The sequence below is a fragment of the Polypterus senegalus genome, unplaced genomic scaffold (genome assembly GCF_016835505.1).
Source record: "Polypterus senegalus isolate Bchr_013 unplaced genomic scaffold, ASM1683550v1 scaffold_5361, whole genome shotgun sequence".
Lineage (NCBI taxonomy): Eukaryota > Metazoa > Chordata > Cladistia > Polypteriformes > Polypteridae > Polypterus > Polypterus senegalus.
Window position 1 is genome coordinate 6,437 of NW_024384755.1, and position 12,093 is coordinate 18,529.

The window sequence follows — 12,093 nt, forward strand, 5'->3', positions numbered from 1 at the left end:
CCCCTCGACTTGAATAGGGACCACTGGAGAAGGCCCAATTAAGTCCTTGGGAACTTTTAAAGAACTTTTGAAACTAGCAGCCCTTGAGTTCTGGACGGTGGCCCTCTCTCTCCCTTGAGAATAGGTAGAAGACTTATGTGTGTGTCTCTCCTGTAGTAAGGAGACAGACTCAGGCTTGAAAGTCTGAGAATGTGGCCCTGATGGTCCGGAAATTGTTACGGAGACATTACCATTCTGCCCTCTGGGACTCTTCTTTTTCCTTTTTGGAGGAACTGAATTGGAGCTAGCCGAAGTCTTTAGGCACCCGGTTGGCTCCTTCACCGGGGCCCTTTGGAGTTTTCCGACGACTTTTGACTTTGTAGTCTCTCTTGGAGAGCACTCAATATCTCTTCTAGTGGGTCGAAAGTAACTCTATCCTCTGTACACTGTGCCTGTAAATGTCCAGTTTTCCCGCAGTAAAAACATCGTCTCCGATCTAAGGGCTTCTTGTTCGCGTGTTGAGCCCCCGATGTTGTCTTCTCAAAGGCCAGGGATACTACAGCTTTCTGGATATCTCCAATAGACTGTCGTAATTCCTCTTGAGTCTGTATGACCTGTGTAACCAATCTCTGTGAATCGTTGAATGCTTGCTGCAAGGTAGAGTGGGATTTGGCCACTTGAGTCACTGCCTGCATCAAAATGTCAAGAGTCGATTCTTCACCCGTTGAGCCAAGGGGACAGGGAGTCGGGGGTTTTATCTGCTGCTGCTCGTCATCGGCTGACACGTTCAGAGTGGTCAATGCAGAATATGCAGAGGTCCCAATGTTCAGTGAATTCAAAGTGGTGGCAGGCTGATACTTGGCTGCTACCAAAACTTCTTCCTCCCGAATAGTTTTCATCAACCTAGAGTAGGTCAATGGTTCATCTTGGCCCCTCACTCTCAGCTTCAGCAAGATAGGGTCCAGAGGTAGAGCTCCTCTGAGGATCTGGCGTAACAGCGCTTGGCTGGCGGTTTCAGGTGTCAGTCCATCTTTCAGGATCACTTGGTGTAAGATCTTGTCTAAACGGGTGACAAATGTGGATAGCTTTTCCCCTTCCTTTTGGTAAGTATGTTCAAACAAATACTTCAACTCCTCACTGCTCTCGACACACCCATAAATCTCCCTCAAAGCTTCTAGGTATTCTGCTGCGGTGCAATCAGGCTTGTCTCGTTTCAAGTTTCGGATAATATCAGACGCAGGGGCCCGAAGACTTTCCACAATTCTCTGTCTCTTTATGGGATCAGGAGCTTCCCACTCACCCAGAGCTTGTGTGGCTTGATCAATCCAGGTCTGAAATGCTTCTTCTTCACTCGGCACAGGTAGGTTTCCGCTGAAGAATCGCAGTTTTCGGTATCCATAATTAATAGGTGAAGAAGAACTGCGCACAAAGGTCTCTACCAGTCTTCCTATATCAGTGAAGAACAATGCAGGAGGATACCCTGGTATGGCTGTACTGGGTTCAGGAGAGAGAGTGTTAGAGTTCTGTCCTGCCTGGGTAAGTCCTCCCGTTTAAAGGCTCTGCGAGCCTAACTGTATCAGTCTAGCCTCTATCTCAGTCGTCAACATTACAGTCTGACCCCGGAACCCACCGGGGAGATCTCTTCTCCATTCAACTAATGCATATATGTGAGAGGTGTTTTGGTCTGCTGGATGTCAAGCACGATTACATGTTGATCTGTTACTAGGGTGGAGATGGTCTGTCTTATTCTATCCTCTGACCACTCCAGCTGAGGAATATCTATCACCACGCTCTGCTCTGGTCGGCCATTTTGATTCCGGCACCACTGGACGGCACTGGTCAGGTCCATCACCTCGACTTGACTGGGATTCCCTGGCGATGTCATTCCCCTTCTTTTTTTTTTCTTTACCACCTCTGACTGAGAGAAAAAGAATCCCGGACGAGCCCCCAAATGTAGCAATGACACCCTAGGGTGCTGCTGATATATTATAATTACTTGGGTCTTCTCCTTCCGTCTCAGTGGCACACTCCACTAGGTCCCCAGTCCAACACACCAACAGGGAAAGTTTCAACAACAACAAATTTATTCAAAGGAGCCACCCTCAATTGAATGGTGTCCCAAACAAAGAAATAGAATAAAAGCTTAACAACAATGCAGTGAAAATTAATAAACAATAATAAGTATCTTATGCAAAAATGATATATACAATCCTATAACCTGTGCCTCTAATCAAGCAGTATTTAATTAAAGCTCCCTTTATGCTCCCAGTCCCTCAGGAAACCTTCTTCCCTTCCCACCTCACTGGCCAGTGATACCAGGAAGACAAACACAAAGAAAACGGCGTTGGGGCCCTTTGTTTCTATCGTTGGAGCATTTGTAATCCACCGAAAAGATATCTGTCCTCCAACTAGACTCTCCAAATAGGTGGCCACAATAGAGTAAAGTAAATATAGGGATAATTGTGCAATATACAGCTCACCACTCCTGGGTTCCGGAAGACGCGGGCTGCAGACGCTCCTCAGTGATCCAATAATCCCCAGCGGCCCTCTCGAAGCTTCAATAAAATCACTCCTCTCACCGGTTCCTCCAGGTCTATTCTCTCTCTCCTCCGCAAAAGTCTCTCTCCTCCGAAAAAAGTCTCTCTCCTCCGCAAAAGTCTATTCCTCTCCCCCTCACTCTCCAAGTCCGTCCTCCGTCCGTCTCCGCCACCCCAAAAACAGAGTTCCCCTCCTGTATTCTATTCCTATCCTGATCAGCCGCTCTGCTGCCATCTAATGTCTAGTTCTTAAAATCGCAGCTCCATGACTCTCTTATTCAGACATACACACACAAGATGTCTGTGTGCATAGCTACATACTGAACTCATTTAATTTAAAAGTCTGGTATTGATTACATGCAGATGCTGATACAACTACTAGGCTACTTAAATATATATGATTACTAAATAGTTAGACAACATGATCTTCTGGACCATTGCTTCAAGATATTTTCTCTATTTGGACCTCTGTAGATTTTAGTTGAATACCCCTGACCTAGAGATTTAAACCAACCAAAGCATGAAGTGCAAACTGTTCTACCAAGTCACCTGGTTGGATATTAGGGGAATCCATTACAGTTGCTATCTTCCTAAGAGCTAGTTGATGATGTCCTCCAAACTTCTCAGTCAGTGCAGCCAAGTGTACTGAATATAACATTAATAAACAAAGGCAAGAGTCTGCCATGAAATGGGCCTCTTCCAGCTTTAAATGATCTAGTAGAACTTGATACTTGAAAAGTTCAGTTGCATTCTTTGTGAGAAAATTAGATAATGCTAATTTTGATCTAGCAAACTCCATGGATTGCGGTGGATGAAATCCAGAATAGCTGGCTGGTTTTGGTTCCCTATATTGCATCTCTTCCTTAAACTCTTGCCTCATAGTAGTTTGAGTTGGCAATGCCGTATGGTTCTGTGAATGTATTCAAGCTGAAGAATTAGGAATTATTCATTGTTCTTTATCTTGCCAACTGACTGGGGTGAATGTTGCATCTGTTCTATTTCATGTGTCTTGTTCCTAGTATAACTCTGAAAGTTTGGATCGATGGAGTGGGTGCACTATTACACTATCGATTTAAATGACCTTCATTATTCATGATATTAATTTCTTTATCAGAAGCAAGGGGAAGGAAACACCATGGATTTGGGACTGGTGAAGTCTGTGATAGTGGTTCGGGTCCTGCATCTATTGGTTGTCTATAGGTGAAACATGGGCATAAATGGTTTATTGCCTCAGCAGTGGCTATTGTAAGTCTATCAATCTCCTCCTGGATCTCTTTCAGAAGTTTTATTTGCAGGACCTATCACAGTTTCTGGTTTTTATCCTGAAGTTTATATACAGCTAGCTCTATGCTGACTGAGGGGTGTCATCTTGCCTATTACCCCCATTTCAAGTAGCCTGATCTCCACTTGAAGATGTATGTTCTGTGCTACAGATATGTCTTGTCTAGGGTAATTCAATACTTAGTCTTTTAAGTAGACAGGATGATGGATTACCCCCTGTTGGCAACTTGAATCAATTCTAGCTTGAAACTTAAATATTTAGACCAATGTAAACACCAGTATCTGGCTGAAAGGACCAAAATGAAACAGAGATAAACTAAAGTGCTTTCACTGTTTTTTCAGGAATAGTTGGAATTTGCATCAGTGTCTCAATTAAAAAAAAATTAGAGGGTAGAATCCAATTCCAGACTTTAATATGGAGGTAATTCATAAACATTACAGATGAAGTCTTTTGTATCAGGGATTTAAACGGAACTAAAACTATTATTAATACTCTAATTTATCAAAGAAATATACTGTCAAGCACGTGCATGTGGGGGACATCTTAGGGGCTTAGGTGATGGTAATAACCCACCGAACCAGGGGTTGGCGCTGTGGTTTAATGCCTTCTCTCTTCCTCTCTCTGCAGAATGGAAGCCTAACCACCACTCCAGTGCCGACAGGACTTCTGTTGTCTGCCCTCCTGGACCCTCTCCTTCCTGTCCAAGACTTATATAATCAAGACGGCCAGCAACCTACTTCAGTTCTGTCTTGAACTAGTGTCTGAAAAGATAACCCCACATTTTGTTGTGTGCTGTCAATTAATATACAGGGTTCACAAAGGGTGGTGCTGCCCACCTCTTTAACTTTGTCTCATCTGCTCTTTACAATACATAGCACGTTGCAGATCCTTTTAGGTGTAATACTTAAATACATCTAAAGACATACAAGTATTTTAAAACAGACTCAGGAAAACAAGCACTCTTTCTTTCATCTTCTTTTCCTGCTAGCCCACAATGTTTCATTTGTGTCCCAATACAGATGGCTTGTCATGTGATGGGTGTGGCAATGCACTATCAGTGCATGCTCCTAACCTCTAAGTCTACCACATTGCTTCACTCCGTGGAAGGCAGCATCAGAGTCCATCCTTCTGATGATTTGAGTCCGCCTTTCAGACAGATGCTATGAAAATGAAAAAGGAGACAGGAGTACATTACAGGGAGGATCAATTTATACATGATGGCACACTTGGGGACTACATGGAACTCACCATAGAAGTAGAACTAATGACACTATGACTGTTGACTGGGTGGATTGCAAAACAAAATTTTCTGTTACTGGTCAATAACATTACACATAAATGTAGGCTCAATATTCTGCTGTCAGAAAAAATTATATGACTGTTGCCACAACACACAAATGTCATTCTCATTTTAATAGGAGTTCTCTGTTTGCTTAGATCAAAAAGACAACATTTGAACATACCAAGTCATCAAATAGTAATGATCAGTGTTTCACAGCCTCAGTTCTGAGCTTAGTATAGTGTTCAGTGCTTAGTGCCATTAGCAGGAGTGAAGTGTTCACATTCACATTCTAACAGTGAACCATTCTCACTTATGGTTATCAATTGTTGAAGTATAAATCCAGAGGTTAATTTAGCTTTTCCTGTAGGGTATAAGGAATCCTTTGGTGATCCCATAGTAGAATAGTCTGTGCTGCTTTTGTTTTGGTATTTCCTGTGCTTTGCAAGTAATAATTATGATATGCAGTTCATTTATCTGATTATCAGACAAATTTGTTTTATATTAATAATTTTAGAGGAAAATTAAACAAATTGAATAAATATGTATATTCATATAATTAAGTTAAAACAGTTTTCTCTCACATTCAAAAGGATATTATGTTAGGTTAGTTTGACTGGCAACTCTAAATTGACTCTAGTGGTGCTGTGTGTGCTGTAATGAATCACATCTGATGCTCCGAACAGGTTCACTGCACATTGAGACTGTAATCTGAAATGAATGGAAATTTTTTTCTAAAAAAGTTTTAGATAAAGGGAAATATAAAAATGTGCTTTTAGACAAAATTAAATACATCATTTTGTATATTGCAACTGAATACTGTATATTATTAAAGTTTGAATATGATTTTTTTTTAACTTTTATTTTCTTTGTAAACACCCTGGTTACACTAATTTAATCAGAACTGGTTCTGTTGTTTTGTTTTGCTGTCTGTACAGTCCTTCTGCATCTTTTGCCAAAACTGGGATTTAGATCAGCATTAACTAAACATTTGAAAGAATCCCTGACAATATTAAGTGTGGTTACTGTGCACCACCTAGTGACATGTTTTATTAATTACACGTTTAGTCCTTGTACTACTTTAGAAGATATTTACTGTGAAATAGCCATATAGTGTCATTTATGGAAGCTCTTATGATTCTTCTTTGAAATTTCTAATGAACTTGTGTGTTATGTAATTCGGTGCCCTTTAAGGAATTCATGTATACTCTGTGTCAAATGCTTTTAAGCCCAATGCTCATCCTCTCACTTGTCAAGTCTTCACTCCAATGTATTGGGTGGGTATCTTGGAGCAAAAAAGATGAGAGAGTGTATTTCAAAACAATTTTACTAAGTAATTATGGGTAAGGATCCGGAACAAATTTGTAAGTCTTGTCCTTGCTGTCAGACTGTATCCACTCACAGACCTTCACACACTTCTTTGATTCCAAAGCTAGTTTTAGTTATGCCTTTTGAAAGGGTTGGTTTTGACATTGCTGGTCCACCTTCTAAGAGTAAAAATAGTTACCAGTATATACTTCTGTTGGTACACCCAGTCTGTAGTAAAGGCTCTGTCTGAGGCTTTTAATTGTATAGGCATATTTTATGAAATTGTAACAGATCACAATATGCCTTTTACTTCTAGGCTGATGAAAGTATTGTGTAAGAACCTTGCAATCAACAAGTTAAGCATCACTGTTTATCCTCTGCAAATGAACAGGCTGAGTGAGAGATTTTAATAAAATGTTGAAGCAAAAGGTGTGTTGCCTGTACAAATCCAATGTCTTGAGATGCTGTGTTGCCATTTCTGATGTATGTTGTGTTAGAGTCACCTCAGGCTTCTACCCTTTTGAGTCTGTTTGAACTGCTTTTTGCCAGACAGCCTCAGGGTGTATTGGATATTTTCAGGAAGAGAGGATGGTTGATCAGAATGACTATCGGAAGTTTAAATTTGTGGATTGCACCATTTTGCTGCAGGAGAAATTTTCTAAATTGTCCTTAATTGCATCTGCAGCACAAACATACTGCACTATACTGCATTTTCAGTACCATGCAACATAACGCAGAGTACAGGCAAGATAAAAAAAAAAAAAGTTCAAATGACAACTTATGTTTAAATGGCATAGCGTTTTCAAATAGTGACATCTTCATATATGAATGTGTGTGCACAAGAGAGGCAGAGACAGATTATATCTCATTCACGTGGTTACTGGAATATAAAATAAATGCTTTTGCAAAGGTAAATTGAAACAAGTGTGCTTTTATTCACGACTAAAACTGAATAACAAAAAATTAAAGTGACAACAAGATACAAAGGCGATATGATTTACCAGCATTTGTTTGTCTGCTTATATCTCTTCAGTGATATTTTTTACAGGTAGCAAAACTTTACACCACCTGTTACAGACTGACATCAAAGGCTTTTTCTTTTTGGATGCATACACCGTCAGCACGGCACTGCCAGATCTACAGTGGTGTGAAAAACTATTTGCCCCCTTCCTGATTTCTTATTCTTTTGCATGTTTGTCACACAAAATGTTTCTGATCATCAAACACATTTAACCATTAGTCAAATATAACACAAGTAAACACAAAATGCAGTTTTTAAATGATGGTTTTATTATTTAGGGAGAAAAAATCCAAACCTACATGGCCCTGTGTGAAAAAGTAATTGCCCCCTGAACCTAATAACTGGTTGGGCCACCCTTACCAGCAATAACTGCAATCAAGCGTTTGCGATAACTTGCAATGAGTCTTTTACAGCGCTCTGGAGGAATTTTGGCCCACTCATCTTTGCAGAATTGTTGTAATTCAGCTTTATTTGAGTGTTTTCTAGCATGAACCGCCTTTTTAAGGTCATGCCATAGCATCTCAATTGGATTCAGGTCTGGACTTTGACTAGGCCTCTCCAAAGTCTTCATTTTGTTTTTCTTCAGCCATTCAGAGGTGGATTTGCTGGTGTGTTTTGGGTCATTGTCCTGTTGTAGCACCCAAGATCGCTTCAGCTTGAGTTGACGAACAGATGGCCGGACAATTTCCTTCAGGATTTTTGGTAGACAGTAGAATTCATGGTTCCATCTATCACAGCAAGCCTTCCAGGTCCTGAAGCAGCAAAACAACCCCAGACCATCACACTACCACCACCATATTTTACTGTTGGTATGATGTTCTTTTCTGAAATGCTGTGTTCCTTTTACGCCAGATGTAACGGGACATTTGCCTTCCAAAAAGTTCAACTTTTGTCTCATCAGTCCCCAAGGTATTTTCCCAAAAGTCTTGGCAATCATTGAGATGTTTCTTAGCAAAACTAAGACGAGCCCTAATGTTCTTTTTGCTTAACAGTGGTTTGCATCTTGGAAATCTGCCATGCAGGCCGTTTTTGCCCAGTCTCTTTCTTATGGTGGAGTCGTGAACACTGACCTTAATTGAGGCAAGTGAGGCCTGCAATTCTTTAGACCAGGGTTATTCAATTTGCCCGCGGCCACATGCGGCCCAGAATCAACCTCCGAGTGGCCCAGCCCGTGGTTCCGCCCATAGATAATAAATTAATATATATTATTCATAAATTGTTGTTTAATATAATTTAATATAAATATATATATTATATTAATATAAATATATAGTATATTAATATAAAGTATTTATTATGTCTATGGTCCCGCCAAAAACGCGCATTCCTACGTAAATTACATAGCCTGCAACACGCAAACAATGCAGAGCGTGCCGGTAGTAGCTTAGATTACTATCAATATGTCTTTCTCAACACTGAAACGTAAAATTGCCAATGAAAACCGTAAGTTTAACCCTGCCTGGACTGACAAATACTTGTTTATTTTACCGCCACATCCAAACGCCAAACCGATGTGTTTTAATTTGTAATGAGTGCGTTGGAGTATTTAAAGATTACAATGTGCGGAGGCATCATGTTGAGAAACACCACACTTTTCGCACCAATTTTCCAGAGGGATCTCAAGAGAGGGCTGCAAAAGTGCAGAGTTTGATTGCATCTTACAACCGGAGCAGTACTACCATGGTGCGGTCATTCACAGCCCAAGAGAGAGCTACTGCAGCATCCCTTAGTGTTTCCTGGATACTGGCAAAAAAGAAAAGGCCATTCACAGACTCTGAAACCGTGAAACGATAAAATTTAAAATGAGCGTGGTATCTGCTATAAAAACGCATTCCCTGTCAGATACTTCAAACATTCGTAGGGTTGAAATTTTTGCTGCAGATGTGTATGAAACGCTGTTAGGAGACCTGATTAAGCTGATACTATGTCTATAGCAGTAGATGAGTCGTCAGACAAAACTGATGCTGCTCAGTTGTGCATATATGTCCGTTTTTGATGGCAAATGCTTCCGAGAGGAGCTGCTCGCAAACTGCCGTTAGGACACACAACTGGCTATATAGTCTTTGCAAAAATTTCCGCCTTTTTTAAAGACAATGGTCTTGATATGAAGCGTGTGTGCATGCCTGTGACAGATGGGGCTCCGTCCATGACAGGGAAAGTGAATGGTTTGGCAGCACGTTGGTCCGCTGTTGCACCTCAGTTGATCTCCTTACACTGCATTGTGCATCAGGCGGTGTTGTGCGAAAACTAAGCGGGCCAAAACGACAATGGACTGCATTTAATGGCTATAATTAATTTTATTCGCTCCACATCAAGCCTCCAACACTGCTTATTCCGCATGCTGCTGTCAGAAATGGCTGCTGAGCACCACGACCTTCTTTTGCATAATGACGTGAGGTGGCTGTCCAAAGGCAAAGCACTGGAGCGTTTCTGCGGTCTCAGAGAAGAGATCATAACTTTCCTCCTCGGCAGCAAGCAAAAAAAGGCAGAAACGCCAATGCCTGCTTTCTGAGCGACATATTCAAACACCTGAACGATCTCAATTTGGGACTACAAGGCAGAGACAAAACTGTCATCGACCTTGTGGAACAGATGCGCGCATTCCAAGTTAAACTGGACCTTTTCGCAAATGATTTGAGCACAGGCCGAATGCTGCATTTTCCGACACTCCGCAAATGCATCTCATCCCCCGCACAAATCACGGATATGATGACAGATTTCATTGCGATGTTGAAAAATAACTTTGCTGGTCGATTGGATGGACTTGATCTGCCCACAGAGTTGGCCGTTTTTGTCAGAGACCTGTTCACTGTTGCAATAGACGGGGACTTATCCGCCAGAGCTAAGAAACTGGTCCCTTCCATTGACGAGGGGAAATTCACACTCGAACTTGTTGACATACAGTCGTCTGTAACCATGGCACTGGAGCTTTCCACTAACGGGCCTGCAATGTTTTGGACTGATATCAACGCACATCAGTTCCCTAACATTAAGAAAGTAGCGATCGTCATGCTCAGTATGTTTGGATCAACATATACATGCGAGTCAAGTTTTTCACACATGAACTCCATAAAAAGCAACTCTTGTTGCTCCCTGACTGACCATACTCTCCACCAATGCCTTCGAATTGCATTGACAACTTACGAGCCTAAAGTCACTGCTCTCGTTCAAAACAAAAAATGTCACTTCTCCCACTAAGTCAGCAGGGTAACTGTAGCCTACAATACATCAATATAATGTGGGATGCGTAACAGAGGCATGCCTAATCACACATGGTGATTTAAAATATGTTCCCTCAGTGTTGTTATAGTTGTGAATACTGTGCACTTTCAGATGTTCCTGGTCAAATGTGTGCAAGTTGTTTGTTTTGTTTCAAAAGGAAACAGTTATTTCTAATAGCCTACTACTGTGCACTATTTTGTTTTATGCACTTTGTGATCAGATAGGTCAGTTTTTTTTCTTTTGTAAGTGGGGAAAAAATAGGGGTTACCTCAGATTCTGTTAATTCAGCTCTTTTGTATGCACCTTTTGCTCTGCAAACTGACCAAAGTTAAAAGAGAAACAACGAATAAACCTTATGTTTTTCAATAAATTTGTTTGTGTTGTTTTTAAAATTTGTCATTACGAGCTGCTTTACCGCTAAAATGACTGGCCCAGCTAACCTTCTTGGTTTGACAATCTGGCCCAACTGAATTTGTAATTGAATAGCCCTGCTTTAGACGTTGTCCTGGGGTCTTTTGTGACCTCTCGGATGAGTCGTCGCTGCGCTCTTGGGGTAATTTTGGTCGGCCACTTTTTCACACAGGGCCATGTAGGTTTGGATTTTTTTTCTCCCCAAATAATAAAAACCATCATTTAAAAACTGCATTTTGTGTTTACTTGTGTTATATTTGACTAATGGTTAAATGTGTTTGATGATCAGAAACATTTTGTGTGACAAACATGCAAAAGAATAAGAAATCAGGAAGGGGCAAATAGTTTTTCACACCACTGTAAATGCTGGCGTGGTGAATTGCTCACGTACTGAAGTGACTTTAGCTGCAGGTGGAAGTCCCATTTTACTTACGGTGCCAAGCAGACTGGTGTTGTGGTTCAGCAGTCTATTAAGCAGCGAAAGCGCTATGAAGAATCTGTCTATTGTTATGGTTTGGCTTTGTCCAGAAAAGGCTCTATAAGCTTTATGACCACAGACACGGAAAGTCTTTGCCCTAGAATTGTAACTCAAAACACAGTTCTCAACAAAATCTTGCCAGATGTCCGAGATCACAGCAAATCTGTCATTTCTCACACGTTCTCCATAGGTGTCTTTGTTGTCAAAGCGCAAATGCCTCATGGCAGTCTGATAGTGGTCATGGGACATTGTATCTTTGATTGCCGGTACAACAAATACTTCTGAGCAGGCATCAATCTCATCACCAACTGTGGTCATTGCTTCTCTTGTGAAAATAATGGAGATAAACCCCATCAACTCAGAAATGGAGAGGCAAATACCACGTGAATGCCAGTGATAGAATAGAAGTGAATAATGAAAAAAACAAGCCTTAACTTTTACAAGTAGGCAAAATTTACACCGGGTGTTACAGAGTCAAATCAAATGGATGTTTTTATTATATTATAGTAATAATAACAGCAGCTCACAACTCAAAATGTGAGGCACCCAGCCTCGAACCCAGAACCTTCAGGTTGT

At 41.0% G+C, this 12,093-nt stretch overlaps 1 protein-coding gene across 1 annotated transcript; it reads right to left on the reverse strand.

Annotated features, from left to right (window-relative positions):
- Positions 1 to 317: 317 nt before the first annotated feature.
- On the reverse strand, positions 318 to 11,766 carry LOC120522107 (zinc finger CCHC domain-containing protein 12-like). The gene is made up of 2 exons (XM_039743270.1): positions 11,657 to 11,766; positions 318 to 1,473 (listed from the first exon to the last, which is right to left on the reverse strand). Exons 1-2 carry the CDS (start codon positions 11,764 to 11,766, stop codon positions 318 to 320), a joined length of 1,266 nt encoding a protein of 421 aa, XP_039599204.1.
- Positions 11,767 to 12,093: the final 327 nt, after the last annotated feature.

What these genes read in the sequence shown, in the direction of transcription:
- LOC120522107 (XM_039743270.1), bottom strand. Translation starts at nt 11,766, where the DNA reads ATGTCCCATGACCACTATCAGACTGCCATGAGGCATTTGCGCTTTGAC. An exon ending in GCTGTGATCTCGGACATCTG is followed by an intron (nt 1,474 to 11,656) that starts GCAAGATTTTGT and finishes TCCTGAACCCAG; the next exon opens with TACAGCCATACCAGGGTATC.